Source organism: Balaenoptera acutorostrata, chromosome 12 (genome assembly GCF_949987535.1).
Source record: "Balaenoptera acutorostrata chromosome 12, mBalAcu1.1, whole genome shotgun sequence".
Lineage (NCBI taxonomy): Eukaryota > Metazoa > Chordata > Mammalia > Artiodactyla > Balaenopteridae > Balaenoptera > Balaenoptera acutorostrata.
The window spans coordinates 67,910,564-67,937,134 of NC_080075.1; the positions used below are offsets into that span (position 1 = coordinate 67,910,564).

The 26,571-nt window shown below is 38.1% G+C and overlaps 1 protein-coding gene across 5 annotated transcripts in view; it reads right to left on the bottom strand.

Moving 5' to 3' along the window:
- TTC27 (tetratricopeptide repeat domain 27) overlaps nucleotides 1-26,571 on the bottom strand; it is a 177,362-nt gene that overhangs the window by 133,488 nt on the left and 17,303 nt on the right. For all 5 annotated transcript variants that reach the window (XM_007191392.2, XM_007191388.2, XM_007191389.2 and 2 more), the window contains exons 6-7: nucleotides 4,386-4,550; nucleotides 1,972-2,105 (exon numbers count right to left, since the gene is read on the bottom strand). In XM_007191392.2, coding sequence (XP_007191454.2) covers nucleotides 1,972-2,105; nucleotides 4,386-4,550 — 299 coding nt within the window. The remainder of the gene's footprint in view (nucleotides 1-1,971; nucleotides 2,106-4,385; nucleotides 4,551-26,571) is intronic.

The window sequence follows — 26,571 nt, forward strand, 5'->3', positions numbered from 1 at the left end:
ACGATGTATTTTATAATCACTATAATTGGTATAATAGTGTTCCTTTTTTCCTGAAGAGTTTGGTTATTAAACAGATGGTGTATTTTATAATTTAATGGTATCTGAATAAGGAAATATGATACATAACTAATTAAACAAGCAAGTCTATCTTCCATCCATGAGTAAAAAGCTGTTTCTATCTAATCCATACCTACATCACATAATTTGTACTTTCCACCTTTAAGTGGTAATTAATGAAGATCATAAAATTATCAGAATGCATTTTATTTCAAATATGAAAGAATAAATTCTGTATTAAATTGTACATCATTTTTATACATTCCTCATAAGAGTCATCACATCCTATTTATAATCATAGGAGACAATTTTCAATACGAGAACTCCACATTAATAAACAAACAAACAAACAACAATGGATTACTGAATTAAATGCTTAGATTGCGGAATTAAATCTCTTTTCATTGATGCTGTGCTATGGCCTAAAAACCAGGCTTATGATACTTACTCTAAGACTCAGGGAGGGACTTGGGTTACATCAAATCGCTGAAGGAGGAGGGTCTGGTATATACAAGGAGGAAATGGAGGATGGAAGCAGGTATCAACACAGTTCCCTGACCAGCATCAACACAGCAGTACAAATACTTGTTCAGCTGTGGCTCTACCTATGTCAGGAGATACAGGCTGTCCCCTGTGCAGTCTCATCCCTGAGTTTCTCCATCTTTCCCTTCCTTCCTTCCTTCCTTCTCCTCTTAGAATCAGTAACTGTCCCCACCCTGAAGTTACCACAAAAGCAAACAGAGAACCTGGAGCAAGCCCAGGAGGTAAGTAAGATCGAATCCAAGGCCTTCCTCAGGACTCCTTACTGCTGCCACTCTTTCCCATCTCCCTAGTCCCTACCTTTGGCATTATTTTCAGTACACAACAGAATTTTAGTGTTCAATGCACCAAGTAAATTTGTTTGCAGGCTCTGGAATGAACAGTAGCAAAACATCGGCTTCAAGGACGGTAACATCAACCAAAGAACAAGGAAAAATGTTGGTTTGGGGTCTCTGGGATAAGAAAATGTAAATGCTAATGGCCTCCATGGAAGCAGATGGAAAGGCCTATTGAGCAGGTAAACTGACTAAAAGCTATAAATTTAAGCTACAAGAGAATGTATTAGCCAAGTCAAGAAAACATACTGGGGCTTCCCTGGTGGTGCAGCCGTTGAGAATCTGCCTGCCAATTCAGGGAACACGGGTTCGAGTCCTGGTCTGGGAAGATCCCACATGCCGCGGAGCAACTAGGCCCGTGAGCCACAACTACTGAGCCTGCGCGTCCGGAGCTTGTGCTCCGCAACAAGAGAGGCCGCGACAGTGAGAGGCCCGTGCACTGCGATGAGGAGTGGCCCCCGCTTGCCGCAACTGGAGAAAGCCCTCGCACAGAAACGAAAACCCAACACGGCCAAATAAATAAATAAATAAATAAATAAATAAATAAAAGAAAACATACTAAGGCAGAAACCAGCCCAGTAATGACATAGTAACTAAGGACAGATCAGAAAACTGGTAAAAAGGAATTCTGATCATCTGTTTACATATTTAGAAGAAACCCAAGAAATTTCAAGGCTCTTAATATTTGAAAATATCAACAGAAGGCAAAAGATATGGTAGCCACTGGAAAAATTAGTCTCTACTCAGTCTGCTTTTTGGACTTTTTTCAAGGGCAGTAATACATAACTAACTGCATTACTAACTCATACTTACTGAAGTCTAGGAAAAAAACAACATTTTATCTCTATTTAAGGGTAAAAGTGGCTTAAAAAAATGGGTCCTGTTATGTCTTATTTTTTAAAAACATCCAGCCACCTTGTAAAAGCTCAAGAAGGGTCAAAAGAAGCCTCTTCCCACCCCATCCAGTGTTTCTACAAAACTCACCTATGGAAACTGTTAGACTTGGATGCTAATTTAAATAACTTACAATCCTACTTACCTTGGTTAAATATTCCTGAGGAGTGGGTGCTGGAGTGAATTCATAATTTGGAAACACAGCTCCTTCCCTTCTTACATCTAAAATAAGTTGGGCCACGTAATTTTCCTGGAACCATGTCCTTTTTCCCAAAGCACCTGAAAAAATATATATTAAATTATATGTATCAACTTGTCAATCAGACATACAGTACAATCTTAAAGAGAAGTATTTTCAGAGTGCTTTAGAGCTTCTGAGGTATTTTCTCCATTTCAAATAAGAGAAACCTGAGGCCCAAAGATGACTTTAAAATGACTTTTTATAAAATTATAAAGCCAGTAAGTTATAAGGCCAGAACTCAAACCCAGGATTTCTGCCACTAGTTTCTACATACTTACTTTTTCACTAAACTACCTCCCTCCTCAAAAAAGATAACTCATTAGGTGTCATAGGGAGAAGAAATACTATCCTCTCCATACAACAGATGAAAAAATGGAAGTTCTGAAGTGCAGTCATTTGCTCAAGATCACAGGGTTTTCAGTATCAGAGCCAGGGCTTAAAGCCAGGGTCTTCAGGTTCTAAATCCCACAGTCTTTCTATTACACTATCTGGCTCCACGTAAGACCAAATTTTTTTTTCATTTTGTATCTGAAATAACTTGCTGCAGAACAGCTTTAAGAGAAGCAAAAGCTCTGACATCTCTTCTCTGGCAAGAGTCAGATTACAAAGACCCTTGATTACAAAGACCAGTCTAAGAAGTCTGGATTTTATCCTGTGATGAGTCTGGCTCTACTTTATACAACAACCATTTAAACACGTTATACTAAAAATAGCTATTGAGATGGTCTAACACAGCTTACTTTTTTATAGTAAGGTTAGAGCTGAAAAGAAAAAAGTAATAATCTGATTCTCATTTTATATTCGTGAGCACATTTGTATTTTTAAGTTCTTCAGTCTTAACTTGGAAAAAAAATATGAAGAACTAGCTAGTAAATACACCAACAGCTAAAGCTGACTATACTGAGTACCATGATACTAATTTTTTAAATAATCCAAAAAAAAAGTCTCCTAGTACCGAAATATTTAAAAACAAAATCTCTGAAACTAACCTCACAACTTATATTATATATATCTCAAATACAAGACTCCAACTTACACTTGGCCATTGTCACAAAGTTATAAGTCGGATATTTAATAATTCTCCCCAATGTAATAAAAGGTGGTTAAGATCCCAGACTAGGCCACAAAGTCACATTTACCTCATAATATATCTGAAGGATTTTATTGACAGGACTACCTCAATAAGCACAGAGTTTGGCGACTAAGAATGGGCCTTAGAGATAATGTAGACCAAGCCTAGGCAGGACAAATAGTTTCAATCATTTCAACATTCACAGATTGTTGTTTCAACATTCACAGAGCCCAGGTTCAACAGGTATAAATGGTGTGACCCACTGATGATGCCTGACTTTCATGAATGTCTTCAATATAGAATGCCAATTACCATTGTGAGACTAGGGACAGGGCAATACATTAAGAGAAAATAATGTTTCTTATTTGGTACTCAGAAAAAAACACAGAGATCTTGGGAAAAATGCTGTAATTTATTTGTTCTTCCAACAAATGTTTATTGAGTGCCTACTGTATGCCAGACAGTGTTCTAAGGCAATGAAGAAACATCTAAACAAAACAGTCAAAAATTTCTGTTCTTAAGAAATACAAGGGGCTTCCCTGGTGGCGCAGTGGTTGAGAGTCCGCCTGCCAATGCAGGGGACACGGGTTCGAGCCCTGGTCTGGGAAGATCCCACATGCCGCGGAGCAACTGGGCCCGTGAGCCACAACTGCTGAGCCTGCGCGTCTGGAGCCTGTGCTCCGCAACAAGAGAGGCCGCGATAGTGAGAGGCCCGCGCACCGCGATGAAGAGTGGCCCCCGCTTGCCACAACTAGAGAAAGCCCTCGCACAGAAACGAAGACCCAACACAGCCAAAAAAATAAATAAATAAATAATAATTAAGAGTGCTAATAATTTAAAAAAAAAAAAAAAAAAAAAAAAAGAAATACAAGAAAGGCAGGATGGAAGCCACAGGGGGGTATTTACCAGAAAGGGCAAACTAAATTTGGGAATCAGGAGGGGCCTTGGGAAGCCCACATGCACAGCCAAATACACAAAGTTCATTTGTGCACTGCCCGGCTGCCATATATTACTGACATGTCTAAGTAGACATGGGCATCTGCAGGAATAAAGAAAGTATATGATTTCAACTTTGTTCTAAAACTATGAATTTTTTAAATAAAATCTTTAAAATCTATTTTTGTAAAGCAAACAAGAGGACACAGATAATAAAATACAACCATACAATACAGCCAAACTGCCAATTATATATTAGTTTATCATAAAAATAGATCAATTATCCACAAAACGTAAAAAAAAATCTTACCTGTCAAATCAATTTGTAATCTGCAGATGTCTTTAGCAATACTGAACTGATCTTTTGCTTTTTTATATTCATAATAATATAAAAATATATATGCACATTCCAGATGGAACTGAACAGCCAAATATCGACCTGAATCATCTACAAACAGACCCTCTAGTTTCATCACTGTAAGACAAAAGATGAAACATTTAAAAGTATGATGAGAATAAAAATATATTCATAAGTAAAACATTGAGTCCATAATATATGAAGTATATATATTACATAGTTCCTGCTCTTAAAGAATTTCAAATCTGGAAGATGAGGGACACATATAATAATAGTTTACAGTAAGCATTCTCTGAGCACTTACACGTTCCAAGCTTGAAGCTAAGGACATTATATACATTATCTCCTTTATTCCACACAATCCTAGGAGATATGATTCATAACCCTGCTCTTTCTTATTTTAGAATACTTGTCTTAATCGTACAATAAAAAAATATGACAACACAAGGTGATGATACAATATACCAAGTGAATCTGCAAACAGTTAAACAATATGAAAATCTAATGAACAGATCAGATAACAGACAGTTTTCCACACAAAGAATGTAGAATTTCTCCCTTAAAAGAAGAAACAGATATATATCCATATAGAGCTAAGACAATATGAGTATCAAATAGAAAATGAATAAGTATTGGCTTAGCAGCCATATTCTACTTTATTTCTCTAAACACCTGAGATGAAAATATAGAAGAATAAGAGGCTAATAACATGATATCTGAAATAAGATGATTTTCAAAATTAATTATATATAATAAAGGGGCTAGTTGGCAAACACCAAGGGAGTTTCCAACAGGTCACCTCATCCATCCCTCTACAATATCCCTGAAAAACTATCCTTCACAAATGTTCCCAGGAACAGGATCAGCATTTCACAAAACAGTTTACATGAATGAAAGTATAATGAATGAATAGAAAACACACTTAGAATGTCTAAACATTGAGAATCAGTCTTCTATAATTCAAGCTGAGAGGGCAGTGATATTGACCGATGCCTACTCTGCTCAGCACTAGGTATTTTACATGTTGTGTTAATTCTCACAATGATGTCTTTAGGGTTGACATTAACCCCACTGAACTCATTAGAAAACTGAGCTTAGATCGCTTACTGACTGGTCACCTCACCTGTTAAATGACAAAGCCAGAATTTGAATCCAAACTTGTTGGGAAAACGGGAGGAGGGAGTTGGCAGAGGAAGGACAAAGGTGTAGAGATGATGTTACAAAACCTAATCTACTTTCTCACCAAGTAATCTGACAGAAACCTACAGCTAAGAAACAGACATCCTTTGTCTTACCATGAACTGAAAATAAAATGAGCCTGAAAAAGAAAGTGTTTTTCTATATACTGTCAGTCCTTTAAAGAGATTCTTAACTCAAATAAAGAGACTAAATCAAGATGTATATGTCTTAGGACTTCCTTGGTGGCACAGTGGTTAAGAATCCACCTGTCAATGTAGGGGACACGGGTTCAAGCCCTGGTCTGGGAAGATCCCACATGCCGCGGAGCAATGAAGCCCGTGTGCCACAACTACTGAACCCGCATGCCACAACTACTGAAGCCTGCGTGCCTAGAGCCCATGCTCCGCAACAAGAGAAGCCACCGCAATGAGAAGACCGCGCACCGCAACGAAGAGTAGACCCCGCTCACCACAACTAGAGAAAGCCCACGTGCAGCAACGAAGACCTAATGCAGCCACAAATTAATTAATTAATTAATTAATTTTTTAAAAAAAAGATGTACATGTCTTACTTCAAAAGGCAGACAGGCATCCAAACACAAACTTCTCACTGTGAAAATCCTTCAACAGATTTCCTCCATGCAAACCAAACTCAAGAAAAGGTGGATCTGATGATACTCAATGCTGTTAGTGAGTGCTTTTTCTTTTTAAACTTTCTCTTCTTTTGTCTGCCCATTATTCCTGAGTGTCTAGCCACTACTCTCAGAAATATAACCTTCTATGATCTTAGCACAATTCACAAGTGAAACAATTTCACCTAATTGTCAATGACAGTAATCTTCTCTAAAGGTTCTGGATGCAAACTGCATTAAGGGATGTTGAGCTTGCCTAAGGTTTTTCAAAATCCTCTCTCAAATATCACAAAACGGCCATTTCTGCACTTAAGTAGGCTTGTTATGTTGTGATCACTCACAAAGGTCTAGGGAAGACCATCAAATCTAAACTGTCCTAATAACACGTAAGTCACATAAATGCCCAAAGCAAGATGTGTATATCTATCGTCCCTCCTACCTACCCGCTTACCTACTTGTAGATATGTGTGTGTGTGTGTGTGTGTGTGTGTGTATACACAAACACATATTAGTACAACTGGTTCTGATCTTGTACTTCTGTGCTTTTTCTGCATTTCTTATGTGTTCAGGGGTCAAAGACTGTTAGAAAAGTAGGATAGATACTAACTTTTTTAAGAATTAGTTTAATCTTTAATTCCAACAGCATGACCAATTACTCTCCCAATAAAAATATCTTTAAGAAACTGGATTTTAAATTTTTAATATATTTTTGTGTTAATGATTGTGTTGGGAACAAAATGACTGCTGAGAACAAAATAAGGAATCATCAAAAGACAAAAACTAAATGAAAACTGCAACCTTAGGAATTAAGCGCACAGTCTGCCATATTCTGCCCTGAAGCTACCTACCAAACCTTTAGGGACCTTAGGATTCCACTCTGATGGCTGCAAGGAGCACCAAAGACAAAAGATCAGAACTGAACCTACCCAAAGTAGGCAATCTAGCCAGAGATCTCCATTTAAAGCTGAGCCCCAAAGAACTGTGTCTTCAATGGAAGTTAAAAAGGACTAGGTCTGCCACCCAGAAGAGGTCAAAAAGGAAAATGGCAGTGGGCAAAGGGGAAATCATTTATCCCAAGAATTCATAACCATAAGCCAGCTTTCACACAGATTTGTGGACAAAATTCAGTACAAAAAAAAAAAAAAAACCCCACAAAATCAAACAAAACCCTACCCCTCAAGCCAAGAATTTGGGTCCCCAGAGAAGTAGCACAAAGAAAAATCCTCTTTTACAGGAATGCAACTTCAACCAGGATTCAATGAATTCCCACAGATAAATTTCCAAGGAACACGAGCTCATAGAAAACAACAACCACCACCAAAAAAACAGAACATTAGCAGAAACAGCAAAAGGTAGAAACACACCTTCAAAGCCTTCAGAGGCTGAAATTGCGAGATACCCATACATGAAATATTCAATAGGTTTCAAAAAATAAAAGGCTAGAAAATATGAACAAGGAAAAAGAAACTATAGAAATCTACCAGGCAAATCAGAAAAGAAACCAAAAATAGTTTAGAAAAAAGACTTTAATTAAAATTAAAAATTAAATGGACATACCAGAGAACTAGAAGATAGATCTAAATAAAATTATTCAGGAGACAACATAGGGAAACAAAGAGATAGAAAATAAAAGAATTAAGGAATGTTGAGGATGCAGATGAGAAGTTCTAATGTGTCTGAAGATCTAGAAGGAGAAAATAGATAATGAAGAAGAGACGATATTTGAAGAGATAATGGCTAAGCATTTCCAGAGATGTGGAAAGAAACTAAATCCCAGAATCAGGAAGCCCACTAAGTCCCTAACAAGATAAAGAAAAATCCACACCTAGTCCAGTAACAGTCAAACTAAAGAATGCCAAATACAAAAACAAGATCTTAAGAACAGCAAAAGGAAAAAAGCACACAAACGAAGAATAGTTGGACCAACGACTGATTTCTCAATGCCAACAGTGGAATCAAAAGACAACAGATTAATATCTTCATGGTACTGAGAGAAAATAACTATGAACCTAGAATCCTTTAGCCAACAATTCAAGGAGAGTGAAATAATGATATTTCCAAGTAAAAAGAAGCAGAGTTTATCACCAAGATATGTTTGCTAAAACTGAACTGCTAAATTACTTTAAATAACTTTTAGTATACAAAAACATAACTTTTTAAAATAAATTTATTTATTTATTTATTTTTGGCTGCGTTGGGTCTTCGTTGCTGCGCGTGGGCTTTCTCTAGTTGCAGCAAGTGGGGCTACTCTTCATTGCAGTGCACGGGCTTCTCATTGGGGTGGCTTCTCTTGTTGTGGAGCACGGGCTCTAGGTGCGCAGGCTTCAGTAGTTGTGGCATGTGGGCTCAGTAGTTGTGGCTCACGGGCTCTAGAACACAGGCTCAGTAGTTGTGGCACACAAGCTTAGTTGCTCCGCGGCATGTGGGATCTTCCTGGACCAGGGCTTGAACCCATGTCCCCTGCATTGGCAGGAGGATTCTTAACCACTGCGCCACTAGGGAAGTCCCTCAAAACATAACTTTTATTACCTCCATACCTCCCCTAGGTAGAGAAAAATGAGAAAACATTGCCCAAAGACAGACAGGAAAAAGCCAAGGACCATAACCCAACACTGCAGTTTCAGACTTCAAAAAACAGTACATCTTTGGAGTGTGGAAAGGAAGAAGGCCAAGTCTCTTTATGAACAAGTGTGAAGGAGTGTTGAGAATTTTATCTATTTTTAAAGCTTCTGATTTAGAGTAAAAGTTGAAAGCTGCTGGAAGTACTGTATCTGCTTCAGCAGAGATACTTTCCAATGTTAATTAAGCTACTGATGAAGACATAAAAGTTAGAAGAGTAAAGAGCAATGAAAAGGTAGAGAATTGGTGTTTCCCCAAAAGCAACCCCGTCATCCTAGTGACAACATTCTCATGAGAAGCTGAATCTCATGGATATTAACTAGACAAGCACGTACAGGATTATTTAATTTCTTAAATATACAGCATAACCATCAAAAAAACTGATCAAATATGCCCTAGCTAAAGCCATTTAACTGATTCCCATTGCTCTTAGGATAAAAACAAAATTCCTAAACATGCCCTATCATGTCCTATACAGTCCTGGACCTCCACCTCCCACACTGTCCTCTCTCTGCTTCAACCACAATGACCTTAGACCATCTCGCTCATGCCACAGAGCCTTTACGGTTCACGTAAGCCCTTCTTTCTGGCATCAAAGTTTGCCAAGTCAGACATTTATCGACTACCCTGTCATCCATTTATAAGATACTGCTTATCTTAGCCTATTATACATCCAAAATCCCTTATCTGCAATGATGAAATTTTTAAAAATCCCTGCAAACCTGAAGTGTTTTTGCAATTTGTTTTGGGGGAAAAGATCTGAACTGACCTCATTTGGCAGCAAAATTGGGCATGAATGGACAGGTAGAACTAGCCCTCCGGAAGATAACAAAGGGTAGGGAAAAGTAAGAGTGCAAGTTATAATAGATGAGGAATAGAAGCTTTTGCCACTTAGGGGAACGTGGAGCTCCTGTTTGCCTCAGCTAATTTGTAAAGTCTACCTTCGAGGATCCAAACACAGCAGAAGATTGGACATAGTCCAGAGGTCTCACGTCTACCAAAAGAAGACAGGTGAATAAACTATGAAACACGAACGTACTAGAATACTAGACAGCTGTAAAAAGGAATGATCTTCAAAATACATTACAGAAATAAAGTCCCAAACAGCAATGTGTGTGTGTATGTGTGTGTGTATACGTGTGTATATACATAAAATATATTTTATGTTTTATATATATATATATATATATATATATATATATATATATAATATTTTGTGTAACATGAAGGAAGGGAGAATACCAAAGAGCAAAAAGAAAACTAGAAGAATAAACCAAAAATTAATAAAACTAATAAAGGGAAAAAGAGAGAATAGGGTAGAAGGAAAATAGAGATAGACGAGAAACTTCTCCAAAGAGACCTTAACTTGACCTTGACTCTTCTCTGAAGAGTTCTGACTCTGGAATCATGTAATTATTTTATATATTCAAAAAAAAATCAATCCATAAAAATTGAAAACAAATGGAAAAATATAACTCTAACTGTATAACAAGCTGGTGACAAGGGAAAGAATTATTGCAAATGTCTTTAAAATGTTTTGCCTTAGGGCATAGTATACATCCTTAAGGTAACATATTCTAGGGACAAAGAGAGTTGCAAAGAAATCTTGAGCCTTATTCAGTGGTCTTATTGTTAGTAGGAATGTTGGCATTGTTTTGAAACTTTTTATATATACAACAAAGCAAGTAAGTAATTATGTTTATATTGTTAGGAACAAGATTTTCAGTTTAAGAGAAGAAGAATATAAATATGAAATCAAAGATATTGATACATTGCAAGGTTAAATCTTTTTAAATCATATTATTTCTTTACTACTATCGTACTGTTGAAAGTACTATAGTTTTAGGGTAACTTTTATGTCTAAGGGAAAGTCTCCATCATTATTTTTCTCTTTAAAAATCCTCTTGACTATTCTTACATACTTTTTCATCCAAAATCAATTTGCATATTCTCTCTTCAAAATGTAATCGCACTTACTGTAATTGCACAATTAGCGTCTTTGCAATATTGATCATCCTATTCAAGAAAATAGTATGTCTTTAACATTTTTAGTAAAGTTGTACAATTGACTTCATTTTGGTTTTGGACATTTTAAGAAATTCCTGGGTTAAATCTTTTTTTCTTTTTTTTCACCTTTTTATTGAAATATAATTGACATATAACATGGTATTAGTTTCAGGTGTACAACATAATGATTCAATGTATGTATATACTGCAAAATGATCACCACAGTTAAGTCTAGTTAACATCCATCACCACATACAGTTACAAATTTTTTTTCTTGTGATAAGAACTTTTAAGATCTACTCTCTCAGCAACTTTCAATACAGAATTATTAACTATAGTCACTATGCTGTACATGCAAGGTTATATTTTTCAACAACTTTATTTATATTCACATACGTACAGCCCAACAATTTGAAGTGTGCAACTCAATGGTTTTTAGTATATTCCAAGAAATCTGCAACCATCACAACAGTCAACTCTAAAACATTTTTATCATCTCAAAAATAAATCCTGAACCCTTTAGCTATCACTCTCCTCCGCCCATCCCTCCCATAGCCCTAAATACAACTAATCTACTTTCTGACTCTAAATTTGCCTATTCTGGACATTTCATATAAATGAAATCATATACTATGTAGTCTTTCATAACTGGCTTCTATAACTTAGTATGATGTTTTCAAGGTTCACTTGTGGTGTAGTATGTATCAGCACTTCATTTCTGTTTATGGCTAAATAATACTACAATGGAATCCATTGTATGGATATACAATATTTTGTTTATCCATATATCACTTGATGGACACTTCCATCTTTTAGTTATTACAAATAATGCTGCTATAAACATTCATATACAAGGTTTTGTATGGACCTATGTTTTCATTTCTCTTGGGTATATACCTAGGAGTTGAACTGCTGGATCATATGGTGATTCTGTACTTAACTGTTTAAGAAACTGCCAAACTGTCTTCCAAAATGGCTATACCATTTTACATTTCCACCAGCAGTGTTCCAATTTTTCCACGTCCTCAACAATACTTGTTATTATCTCACTTTTTTTTATTACAGCCAGTCGTGGGGGTGTGAACTGACATCTCACCGTGGTCTTGATTCTCACTGCCCTAATGACTAATCATATCGAACATTTTTTCATGTACTTATGTCTTCTCTAGATAAACATCTGTTTAGATCCTTTGCCCATTTTTTAATTGGGTCTTTTTTTTAATAATTGGGTTGTCAGAGTTCTTTATATATTCTAGATACAAGTCCCTTATGATATATATGATTTGCAAATAAATTCTCCCATTCCATGGCTTGTCTTTTCACTTTCTTGATAGTGTCCTTTGAAACCCAAAAGTTTTTAAAATTTTGATGAAGTCCAACATATCTATTTTTTCTTTTGTTGCTCATGCTTTTGGTGTCATATTTAAGAATCTGTTGCCAAATCTAAGGTCATAAAGATTTACCCTATATTTTCTCCTAAGAGTCTTATAGTTTTAGCTCTTTCATTTAGGTCTCTAATCCACTTCAATTTAACTTTTGTAGACAGTATAAGGTAAGGGTCCAATTTCATTCTTTTGCATGTGGTTACCCAGTTGTCCCAGTTGAAAAGACTACTCTTTCCCCATTGAAACATTGTATATGTAAAGTAAAGCAAGTAATTACATTAATATTGTTAGAAACAAGATTTCCAGTTTAAGAAAAAGATATAAATACCATTATAAACACTTTGTAAGGTTAAATTTTAATTGGAGCTCTTTGGTCAGGGTCGGGGACTTAACAGGCATGTTTGCTGGGGCCTGGTCTGAATGGGGATTCAACCAGCGCGTTTGCCAAGAACAAAGTCTCAACAAGGGCCTCAGCTAGGTGCTTGCCCTAAGTTTGAGACATGACTTATGCGTTCCTAAAACCAGGACTGGTGACTTGACCAAAGACTCAGCCAGCATGTTTGCAAGGTCCAGGGCTCACCCGGAGAGTCTGCTGAGGCTGGGGATCAGTCAGAGACTAGAGCAATATGTTTGCTGGGCTGGGGTCTCAACTGGTGTGCTCAACAGGGCCAGGGACTTAACCAACATTCAACAGAGCCAGGTCAAGGATTAAGCTGTGTGTTCCCCAAGGTCAGAGCCAAGGGAGCAGCCTGCACAGTAGAGGGATGGCTGGGAAGATTGTACAAGTACTCATGTTGAGGTTAATGGGAGCCTGGTTTTTCACTGTCAAAGAAAGGAGTTAGAAATTTGGAAGAGAGAAGACTAAAATAAACCCTGTGATACTGGATTGGAATTGGAGATGATGTAAATTCGTGATTTTTAATACAAAGATAAATACAGAAATAGATACAGATGTGTACATGTACTTATATATACATATACACATACTTTCCAGCTATGTCTGTTGAAAGGCTTTAAAAGGAACCAGAGCTCCTTGGAGAAATTACTGATTCCAGGGCCAGAGCAAGGAAATGCAAAATAAGGCTAAAGCATCTTCTTATGTCAGAAAATAAAGAAGTGCTCAAAGATATGTTGAAAGGGCACAGAAGCCAATTTGAACAAGCTCCAACTGGCCAAATCTGGGACAATTTGAGCATCAAAACAATTATAGTAACAATTATAATCTACTGAATGAATTAGGAATCTGTGACCACATACTAGTATCAATATATAAATGCATAAATTCAAAGTTTAGTGAGGAATAGGAGACTTACATGGTCTTTAAGTACATCACCATAAAACACCAATAATTATAAAGAGTAACAGCCAAAAACTGGAAGCAATCCAAATTTCTATCAACAGATGAAAGGATAAACAAACTGCGGTATTCCCATACAATGGAACACTACTCAAAAATTAAAACGAATGAACTACCGGATGAAATCAAAATAATTATGCTGAGTCAAAGAAGCCAGGCCACAAAAAAAAAAAAAAAAATAAGAGTACAGACTGTATGAATCAACTTCTATAAAATTCAACAAAATGCAAACTAATATATAGCTATAGAAAGCAGATCAGTGGTGGCCTGAAGAGGCTGAAAGAGAGATCAGAAAGGGTGAGAGGACAGGGCTCCCAAGAAGCACAAGGAAGCTTTTGGGAGCAAAGTATATGTTCATTATCTCAATTGTGGTGATGGTTTCATGGGTATAAACATATGTCCAAACTTTACAAATTATACATTTTAAGTATGTCAGGTGTACTGTATGTCAACTTTAGCTCAATAAAGCTGTTTCAAAAATAAAAAATATAGGGCTTCCCTGGTGGAGCAGTGGTTGAGAATCTGCCTGCCAATGCAGGGGACATGGGTTCGAGCCCTGTTCTGGGAAGATCCCACATGCCGCAGAGCAACTGGGCCTGTGAGCCACAACTACTGAGCCTGCGCGTCTGGAGCCTGTGCTCCGCAACAAGAGAGGCCGCGATAGTGAGAGGCCCGCGCACCGCGATGAAGAGTGGCCCCCGCTTGCCGCAACGAGAGAAAGCCCTCGCACAGAAACGAAGACCCAACACAGCCAAAAATAAGTAATAAATAAATAATAAATAAATTTAAAGTAAAATAAAATAAAATAAAAAATATAAAGAGAAAATGGATAATTCTGTAGTGAAGAAGACTGACAAATACCATCTCAATCGAGTGACCAAAGTTAGTATCACCAGTAATGGGACCAGCTGAAATTGTGCACCATCTGATAGGATGCAATGACAGTAACACAGCATGATTTCTGTGACAGATCTAGACTGAAAGAGACTAAAGATATATGACAACTAAATGTAACACTTGATTCTGGACTGGGTCATTTTGCTTTTTAGGACGTTTTAGGGACAACTGGCAAATCCTAAATGGCAGTAATTAAATATTTGTATTGTATCGATGTTAATTTCCTAATATTGATTGTTGTATTGTGGTTGTATAGGAAAATGCCTTCATAGAAAAAACACCCTAAACTACGGAGGAGTGATAGGGCATCAATTCAGCAACTTATTCTTAAATGGTTTCAGAGGGAAAAAAAAGTTCTTTGTACTATACTTGCAAGTTTTCTAGAGGTTTATGTTTCAAGAAAAATTTTTTAAGTCCAAAATATTAGCAACTAATAAAGAAAAATAATTAAGAACATATCTGGCCTTTCCTACATAAACCAAATTTTAGGGTTCTCACAGAGCCCTGGTTGATGAGGATGAGTTCTTTACAAAAGAATTCTAGATATGTACTTAAGATTAATATAGACAGATTGCACTTTCAGAGCCAAATGTAGCCTGGGTTGCCTCAGTAACATGCCAACCAAATGGAAACTTCATAAGATCCTCAATAGTTGGATGAGAGTATCCATCATAAGCCATGAAAACCAGGGAGGCACACAGCCATAGCAAAGTGACAGCCAACTTCAACTCATTTCTTAAAAAAACAAACAAACAAAAATCCTCTTCTCCCCAACTTCCATACTTTCCAAGCTTGTTTCCTACGTTGCCCTCTCTGATTTTTCTTCCATCCTACAATTTTAATCAATATCTACTGAATTATTACATATGCTTACAATTGTGCTATATCCTACAGCAAAGTTTAAGCCCTACTCTCCGCAAAAAGAAGATGGGGGAAGAAGGACTAGGAAGAGAAGACACATAATCATTATTCAACACACAGTTAATTTGATTTGAAATTGGGTGGTACTGACCATAAATACCAAAGGGGGGGGGGTGGAAATTCATAAAGCTGGGATAGTTGAACAAACCTTGTCAGAAGGGCTGGGCCTTGAAAGATGGGTAGAATTTGGCTATAACTCCACCTCTAGACTGTAAAGGTCACAGCAGTGTCTTGTTCACTGCTGTTTAAGTCTAGCACTTGTCATAGTTGGTGTTCAATAAATATCCTAGGAGTGAACAAATATTTAAAAACCCTTTGACGGCTGTCACCAACAAGATGGAAATCCAACTTCCTATCCATCTAGCTCCTGTCAACCTGTTTCAACCTCATAACCTGACACACAACTCCTAACATGGCTCCAACCATTCCAAACTACCAGAATTCCCAAACGCACAAAGATGTTTCAAGTCTATATGCCTCTCTTTGTACATATTATATGTCCTTTCCAACTTCACCTAATAAATTCTTACTCATTCTTCAAGAATCAGTTCAAACATTAGCCACTTTGTAAAGCCTTCTCTCGTCTCTCAAGTTTAGACTAATCATATCCTTTCATTCATTCCTTGCTCTTTTTTTTTTATTGAAATATAGTTGATGTACAATATTTTGTCATTTTCAAGTGTACTACATAGGGATTTCACATTTGTATACATTATGAAATGATAACGACCGTAAGTCTAATAACCATCTGTCCCCATACAAAGTTATTACAATATTACTGACCACATTTCTTATGCTGTATATTAAGTCTCCATGGCTTATTTATTTTATAAATAGAGGTTTGTACCTCTTAATCCCCTTTACCTATTTTGCCCCTCCCACCTTCCTTCCCTCTGGCAACCACTGTATCTATGAGTTGGTTTTCATTGCTGTGTTTCTTTGTTTTGTGTTTTGGATTCCACATATAAGTGAGATCACACAATGTTTGTCTTTCTCTGACTTACTTCACTTAGCATGATACCCTCAAGGTCCATCCATGTTGTCACAAATGGCAAAGTTTCTTTCTTTCTTTCTTTTTTTTTTTTTTAATGGCTGCCATCTCCTCCTCTTTACGCTCTTTTCTTTCTTCTACTTGTGAAACAGGAGGGGAGGGGGCAGGGCACAACCACTGAAAGAATGACATAGCCCGAGGACATGACATAAACTGATTAGAACCTAGGAGACCTTCAAGATGGCGGAAGGGTAAGACTTGGAGATCACCTTCCTCCACACAAATACATCAGAAATACATCTACATGTGGAACAACCCCTACAGAACAGCTACTGAATGCTGGCAGAAGACCTCAGACCTCCCAAAAGGCAAGAAACTCCCCACATACCCAGGTAGGGAAAAAGAAAAAAGAAAAAACAGAGACAAAAGAATAGGGACGGGACCTGTACCAGTGGGAGGGGGCTGTGAAGGAGAAAAGGTTTCCACACACTAGGAAGCCCCTTCACTGGCGGAGACAGGGCATGGCCAGGGGGAAGCTTCGGAGCCACAGAGGAGAGCGCGGCAACAGGGGTGCAGAGGGCAAAGCGGAGAGATTCCCGCACAGAGGATCGGTGCCAACCAGCATTCACCAGCCTGACAGGCTTCTCTGCTCACCCGCTGGGGCGGGTGTGGGCTGGGAGCTGAGGCTCGGGCTTTGTAGGTCAATCGCAGGGAGAGGACTGGGGTTGACTGCATGCACGCAGCCTGAGGGGGTTAGTGCGCCAAAGGTAGCCAGGAGGGAGTCTGGGAAAAAGTCTGGACCTGCCTAAGAGGCAAGAGACATTTTCCTGCCTCTTTGTTTCCTGGTGTTCCAGGAGAGGGGATTCAGAGCACCGCCTAAACGAGCTCCAGAGATGGGCGCGAGCTGTCAGCGCAGACACCAGAGACAGGCATGGGACGCTAAGCCTGCTGCTGCCACCACCAAGAAGCCTGTGTGCAAGCACAGGTCACTATCCACACGGCCCCTCCTGGGAGCCTGTGCAGCCCGCCACTGCCAGGGTCCCGTGATCCAGGGACAACTTCCCCGGGAGAACGCATGGCGCACCTCACGCTGGTGCAACGTCATGCTGGCCTCTGCCACCACAGGCTGGCCCCGCATCCGTACCCTTCCCTCCCCCTGGCCTGAGTGAGCCAGAGCCCCCAAATCAGCTGCTCCTTTAACCCCGTCCTGTCTGAGCGAAAAACAGACGCCCTCAGGCGACCTACACGCAGAGGCGGGGCCAAATCCAAAGCTGAACCCCAGGAGCTGTGCAAAGAAGAGAAACGGAAATCTATCCCAGCAGCCTCAGGAGCAGCGAATTAAATCTCCACAATCAACTTGATGTACCCTGCATCTGTGGAATACCTGAATAGACAATAAATCATCCCAAATTGAGGCGGTGGACTTTGGGAGCAACGATATATATATATTTTTCCTTTTTCTCTTTTTGTGAGTGTGTATGTGTATGCTTCTGTGTGTGACTGTCTGTATAGCTTTGCTTTTACCATTTGTGCAGGGTTCTGTTTGTCTGTTTTGTTTTTCTTTAGTATAGTTTTTAGCACTTGTTATCATTGGTGGATTTGTTTTTTGGTTTGGTTGCTCTCTTCGTTCTTTTTTTTATTACTTTTTAATATTTTAATTTTTAATAATTATTTTTTCTTCTAATAACTTTATTTTATTTTTTTCTTCCTTTCTTTCTTTTTTTCTCCCTTTTATTCTGAGCCATGTGGATGACAGGGTCTTCATGCTCTGGCCGGGTGTCAGGCCTGTGCCTCTGAGGTGGGAGACCTGAGTTCAGGACACTGGTCCACCAGAGACCTCCCAGCTCCACATAATATCAAACAGCCAAAATCTCCCAGAGATCTCCATCTCAATGCCAACACCCAGCTCCACTCAACGACCAGCAAGCTACAGTGCTGGACACCCTATGCCGAACAACTAACAACACAGGAACACAAGCCCACCCACTAGCAGAGAGGCTGCCTAAAATCATAATAAGGTCACAGACACCCCAAAACACACCACCGGACGTGGTCCTGCCACCAGAAAGACAAGATCCAGCCTCATCCACCAGAACACAGGCACCAGGCCCCTCCACCAGGAAGCCTACACAACCCACTGAACCAACCTTAGCCACTGGCGGCAGACACTTAAAACAACGGGAACTACGAACCCGCATCTTGCGAAAAGGAGACCCCAAACACAGTAAGTTAAGCAAAATGAGAAGACAGAGAAACACACAGCAGATGAAGGAGCAAGGTAAAAACCAAACAAATGAAGAGGAAATAGGCAGTCTACCTGAAAAAGAATTCAGAACAATGATAGTAAAGATGATCCAAAATCTTGGAAATAGAATGCAGAAAATACAGTAACGTTTAACAAGGACCTAGAAGAACTAAAGCGCAAACAAACAATGATGAACAACACAATCAATGAAATTAAAAATTCTCTAGAAGGAATCAATAGCAGAATAACTGAGGCAGAAGAACGGATAAGTGACCTGGAAGATAAAATAGTGGAAATAACTACTGCAGAGCAGAATAAAGAAAACAGAATGAAAAGAATGGGGGACAGTATCAGAGACCTCTGGGACAACATTAAACACACCAACATTCGAATTATAGGGGTCCCAGAAGACGAAGAGGAAAAGAAGGGACTGAGAAAATATTTGAAGAGATTATAGTTGAAAACTTTCCTAATATGGGAAAGGAAACAGTTGATCAAGTCCAGGAAGCGCAGAGAGTCCCATACAGGATAAATCCAAGGAGAAACACGCCAAGACACATACTAATCAAACTATCAAAAATTAAATACAAACAAAAAATATTAAAAAGCAACAAGGGAAAAACAGCAAATAACACAAAAGGAAATCCCCATAAGGTTAACAGCTGATCTTTCAGCAGAAACTCTGCAAGCCAGAAGGGAGAGGCAGGACATATTTAAAGTGATGAAAGGGAAGTACCTACAACCAAGATTACTCTACCCAGCAAGGATCTCATTCAGATTCAACGGACAAAATTGAAACCTTTACAGACAAGCAAAAGCTAAGAGAATTAGCACCACCAAACCAGCTTTACAACAAACGCTAAAGGAACTTCTCTAGGCAGGAAACACAAGAGAAGGAAAAGACCTACAACAACAAACCCAAAACAATTAAGAAAATAGTAATAGGAACATACATATCGATAATTACCTTAAATGTAAATGGATTAAATGCTCCCACCAAAAGACACAAACTGGCTGAATGGATACAAAAACAAGACCCGCATATATGCTGTCTACAAGAGACCCACTTCAGACCTAGGGACACATACAGACTGAAAGTGAGGGGATGGAAAAAGATATTCCATGCAAATGGAAATCAAAAGAAAGCTGGAGTAGTAATTCTCATATCAGACAAAATAGACTTTAAAATAAAGACTACTACAAGAGACAAAGAAGGACACTACATAATGATCAAGGGATCAATCCAAGAAGAAGATATAATGATTGTAAATATTTATGCACCCAACATAGGAGAAGCTCAATATATAAGGCAAATACTAAGAGCCATAAAAGGGGAAATTCACAGTAACACAATCATAGTAGGGGACTTTAACACCCCACTTTCACCAATGGACAGATCATCCAAAATGAAAATAAATAAGGAAAAACAAGCTTTAAATGATACATTAAACAAGATGGACTTAATTGACATTTATAGGACATTCCAACCAAAAAAAAACAGAATACACTTTCTTCTCAAGTGCTCATGGAACATTCTCCAGGACAGATCATATCTTGGGTCTCAAATCAAGCCTTGGTAAATTTAAGAAAATTGAAATTGTATCAAGTATCTTTTCCAACCATAATGCTATGACACTAGACATCAATTACAGGAAAAAATCTGTAGAAACTATAAACACATGGAAGCTAAAGAATACACTACTTAATAACCAAGAGATCACTGAAGAAATCAAAGAGGAAATCAAAAATACCTAGAAACAAATGACAATGAAAACACAATGACCCAAAACCTATGGGATGCAGCAAAAGCAGTTTTAAGAGGGAAGTTTATAGCAATACAGTCCTACCTCAAGAAACAAGAAACAACTCAAATAAACAATCTAAGCTTACACCTACAGCAATTAGAGAAAGAAGAACAAAAAACCCCAAAGTTAGCAGAAGGAAAGAAATCATAAAGATCAGATTAGAAATAAATGAAAAAGAAATGAAGGAAACAATAGCAAAGATCAATAAAAGTAAAAGTTGTTTCTTTGAGAAGATAAACGAAATTGACAAAGCACTGGCCAGACTCATCAAGAAGAAAAGGGAGAAGACTCAAATCAGAAGAATTAGAAATGAAATAGGAGAAGTACCATCGGGCACTGCAGAAATACAAAGGATCATGAGAGATTACTACAAGCAACTATATGCTAATAAAATGGACAACCTGGAAGAAATGGACAGGGCCTTAGAAAAGCACAACTTTCTGAGACTGAACAAGGAAGAAATAGAAAATATGAACAGACCAATCACAAGCACTGAAATTGAAACTGTGATTAAAAATCTTCCAATAAACAAAAGCCCAGGACCAGATGGCTGCACAGGAGAATTCTATCAAACATTCAGAGAAGAGCTAACACCTATCCTTCTCAAACTCTTCCAAAATATAGCAGAGGGACGAACACACCCAAATTCATTCTACGAGGCCACCATCACCCTGATACCAAAACCAGACAAAGATGTCACAGAAAAAGAAGACTACAGGCCAATATCACTGATGAACATAGATGCAAAAATCCTTAACAAAATACTAGCAAACAGAATCCAAAAGCACATTAAAAGGATCATACACCATGATCAAGTGGGGTTTATCCCAGGAATGCAATGATTCTTCAATATATGCAAATCAGTCAATGTGATACACCATATTAACAAACTGAAAAATAAAACCATATGATCATCTCAATAGATGCAGAAAAAGCTTTCGACAAAATTCAACACACATTTATGATAAAAACCCTCCAGAAAGTAGGCATAGAGGGAACTTAACTCAACATAATAAAGGTCATATATGACAAACCCACAGCCAACATCGTCCTCAACTGTCAAAAACTGAAACCATTTCCACTAAGATCAGGAACATGACAAGGTTACCCAGTCTCACCACTATTATTCAACATTGTTTTGGAAGTTTTAGCCACAGCAATCAGAGAAGAAAAAGAAATAAAAGGAATCCAAATAGGAAAAGAAGAAGTAAAGCTGCCACTGTTTGCAGATGGCATGACACTATACATAGAGAATCCTAAAGATGCTACCAGAAAACTACTAGAGCTAATCAATGAATTTGGTAAGTAGAGGGATACAAAATTAATGCACAGAAATCTCTTGCATTCCTATACACTAATGATGAAAAATGAAAGAGAAGTTAAGGAAACACTCTCATTTACCATTGCAACAGGAAGAATAAAATACCTAGGAATAAACCTACCTAAGGAGACAAAAGACCTGTATGCAAAAAACTTTAAGACAATGATGAAAGAAATTAAATATGATACAATCAGATGGAGAGAGGTACCATGTTCTTGGATTGGAAGAATCAACATTGTGAAAACGAATATACTACCCAAAGCAATCTACAGATTCAATGCAATCCCTACCAAACTACCACTGTCATTTTTCACAGAACTAGAACAAAAAATTGCACAATTTGTATGGAAACACAAAAGACCCTGAATAGCCAAAGCAATCTTCTGAAAGAAAAACAGAGCTGGAGGAATCAGGCTCCCTGACTTCAGACTACACTACAAAGCTACGGTAATCAAGACAGTATGGTACTGGCACAAAAACAGAAATATAGATCAATGGAATAGGATAGAAAACCCAGAGATAAACCCACGCACATATGGTCACCTTATTTTTGATAAAGGAGGCAAGAATACACAATGGAGAAAAGACAGCCTCTTCAATAAGCGGTGCTGGGAAAACTGGACAGCTACATGTAAAAGAATGAAATTAGAACACTCCCTAACACCATACACAAAAATAAACTCAAGATGGATTAAAGACCTAAATGTAAGGCCAGACACTATCAAACTCTTGGAGGAAAACATAGGCAGAACACTCTATGACATAAATCACAGCAAGATCCTTTTTGACCTACCTCCTAGAGAAATGGAAATAAAAACAAAAATAAACAAATGGGACCTAATGAAACTTAAAAGGTTTTGCACAGCAAAGGAAACCATAAACAAGACGAAAAGACAACCCTCAGAATGGGAGAAAATATTTGCAAATGAAGCAACTCACAAAGGATTAATCTCCAAAATTTACAAGCAGCTCATGCAGCTCAGTATCAAAAAACAAACAACCCAATCAAAAAATGGGCGGAAGACCTAAAAAGACATTTCTCCAAAGAAGATATACAGATTGCCAACAAACACATGAAAGAATGCTCAACATCACTAATCATTAGAGAAATGCAAATCAAAACTACAATGAGGTATCACCTCACACCAGTCAGAATGGCCATCATCAAAAAATCTAAAAATAATAAATGCTGGAGAGGGTGTGGAGAAGAGGGAACCCTCTTGCACTGTTGGTGGGAATGTAAATTGATACAGCCACTATGGAGAATAGTATGGAGGTTCCGTAAAAAACTAAAAATAGAACTACCATATGACCCAGCAAACCCACTACTGGGCATATACCCCGAGAAAACCGTAATTCAAACAGAGTCATGTACCAAAATGTTCACTGCAGCTCTATTTACAATAGCCAGGACATGGAAGCAACCTAAGTGTCCATCGACAGATGAATGGATAAAGAAGATGTGGCACATATATACAATGGAATATTACTCAGCCATAAAAAGAAACGAAATTGAGTTATTTGTAGTGAGGTGGATGGACCTAGAGTCTGTCATACAGAGTGAAGTAAGTCAGAAAGAGAAAAACAATAACCATAGGCTAACACATAAATATGGAATCTAAAAAAAACAAAAAATGGTCATGAAGAACCTAGGGGCAGGATGAGAATAAAGACACAGACCTACTAGAGAATGGACTTGAAGACACAGGGAAGAAGGGGGAAGGGTAAGCTGAGACAAAGTGAGAGAGTGGCATGGACATATATACACTACCAAATGTAAAACCGATAGCTAGCGGGAAGCAGCCGCATAGCACAGGGAAATCAGCTCAGTGCTTTGTGACCGCCTAGAGGGGTGGGATAGGGAGGGTGGGAGGGAGGGAGGCGCAAGAGGGAAGAGATATGGGGATATATGTATATGTATAGCTGATTCACTTTGTTATAAAGCAAAAACTAACACACCATTGTAAAGCAATTATACTCCAATAAAGATGTTTTAAAAAAAAGAAAAAACTGATTAGAACCAAATGGGCCCAAGATGGCATACAAGTCAACTTCCACTAGACCTTGAGCCTCAGTATACGCTCACTATAACACATCAGCAAGCTAAATGACACACCCACAGGCACCATGACAGTTTCAAGATAGACCATAAGGATCAAAAAGTAGGCGGTGGCCCAATTCCTGGAAATCCCCACCCCTTCCCAAAATAGCTAGAATACTCCTCCCACTCATTAGCGTATGAAATTACTCACCCCTATAAAAACTGACAACCCCATATCCTGGTGCCTTTCTCACCTTCTGAAATGGCCCATACTCTGTCTGTGGAGTGTGCTTCTCTCTAAATAAATCCACTTCTTACCTATCACTTTGTCTCTCACTGAATTTTCTGCGATGAGACATCAAGAACCTGAGCTTCATTAAGTCCTGAAACCAAGTGTGTGATCTCAGTTGGAGGTATCACCTGTCCGTTTTGTCCAGGTTCGAGTGCCAGCCACGTGGGTTCGAGTTCCCAATCAGGGTTTTGGCTGGGTTCAAGTCCCGGCTGCGTGGGTTCAAGTCCCAATCTGAGGTGCACGGTTTCACTTGTATTTTATCCCCTATCCTACTGAGTTCATTGATATCCCTAGCAACTACCACAGTGACTGGAACTCAGCAGTCATTCCAAAAAAAATTTTTTTAATTAAATATCAAGTTGGGCAGGAAACAGTCAAAAATAAAACTGGGAATGATTAAAGATTTTCCTAATTTAAAAATGACATGATGAAATTGGTATTTTTTTAAAAAATCCAGTACTGCTGTACAGGCAGAAGAAAGGAAGGCCAAGAAAAAGCCTACAAGTCAGGTGCAACCCTTCAGACACAAAGTGATGGTGATAACAGCCTTAAGGAACTGCAAGGCTGGTCACACAGAAAGAAGGACAGACCTACCCTGAAATTCTGTTGCTCAACAGGAGTGCTGTCCAATAAAAGTTTCTGTAACGATGTAAATACTCACAGCTGCACTGTCCAAAATGGTACCATTTACCACAGGTGGCTTCTGAGCACTTGAAATGGGGCTAGAGAAACAGAGAAACTGAATTCTTTATTTCATTTATTTTAATTAGCCCCATGCGGCTAGTGGCTACTGCACTGGACAGCACAGCCCTAGCTAGCAGTTGCAAGTGAAAGACTAGCAGGTTTTTTTATTTACTAAAAGGAAGCACTTTGTAGCAATTACAGATCCCAACAATGGAATGACCTCCTTCTCACCGTCATCTCGGAAAGCCCAATGAAAAAGGAAATAACTTTTTTGGACACAATCTTCCAACAGATCCCAGCATTAGGATGGGTGGGAAGCTGGCCTACAAAGAATCACATTATTTTACTCCTAGTAAGGACTTAAAGACCATTTTTACGCAGAAGAAAACGCTAGGTTTGGAAGTCAGACGAGCTCCCTGAAGTCACACAGGGTGTCAGTGACAGAACAGAAACTGAAAGTCAGATCTTAAAACTCTAGGTTCTGTTAATTATCTTGATTGTGATAATTTCACAAGTATATACATATGTAAAATATCACCAACTGTACACTTTAAATATGAGTCTTACTGTAGGTTAATTATACTTCAAAAACATTGCAAAAAAAAAAAAAGCACACAAATCCACTACTACACCTTCCTATATCAAGTCTTCAGTTCTATCTCATAGAGTTGTTGCAAGGAATAAGCTAGTTAACACATTTAAAGACTTAGAACAGTATTTGGTGTGGAGTAAGAACTACTGAAATGTAAACTGCATTATTATTATTAGATGTTAGAATTCTGCCCTACTGACCAGTTTGGAGAAAAGTAATGGAAAGAAGAGTAAGCAGATTTGGAGTCAGAAACTCCAGATCATAGTTCTGGTTCTTGGACAATCTCTCTGAGTCTCAATTCTTTGTAAAATGAGTTAGCTGGGCAAGATAATCTCTAAAGGGCCTTTCCAAACTAAAGATTTCAGACATGGACTAGGGTAAGAGTTGTAGGAATGGAAGGATGGATACGGAACCCTTAGGGATGAACTGATAAGATTTAAGAACTGGCTAGATACGAAGAATGATGGAAAACAATGAGTCAACCGTGAACACAAAGTTTTAAGCTTTGGATAACTCAAGTTTAAATAGAAAGAGGAGCATGTTGACCCAACAGACATATATTTATTATTTTAATAAATCAGTAGGTTCTCCATGGAAATGAATATTCATGACCTTCTGGATCAAAATGTCAACCAGCATATATTTAATATATTTAGCATATATTTAAAATGTATGCTAAAACCAAAATCTCTTCTCATGAGATTATTGAAAGCTATGTTAAAATGAAATCCCTATGGATTCATATGGACAATTATAATTAGATAATTATACTTAGTATATTTAATGACATCCATCCCAAGTATCAAATTTATTTTTAAAAATCGATGCACTACCAAACGTAAAATAGATAGCTAGTGGGAAGCAGCCGCATAGCACAGGGAGATCAGCTCGGTGCTTTGTGATCACCTAGAGGGGTGTGATAGGGAGGGTGGGAGGGAAGGAGATGCAAGAGGGAAGAGATATGGGAACATATGTATATGTATAACTGATTCACATTGTTATAAAGCAGAAACTAACACACCATTGTAAAGCAATTATACTCCAATAAAGATGTTAAAAAAAAAAGTAAAAAATAAATAAATAATCGATGCATTCATCAGTCACCAAGAAACTAATCTCTTGATGAACTCTTTCGATGTGAAAACAATCTAAGCCTAGAGTCACAGAGCTT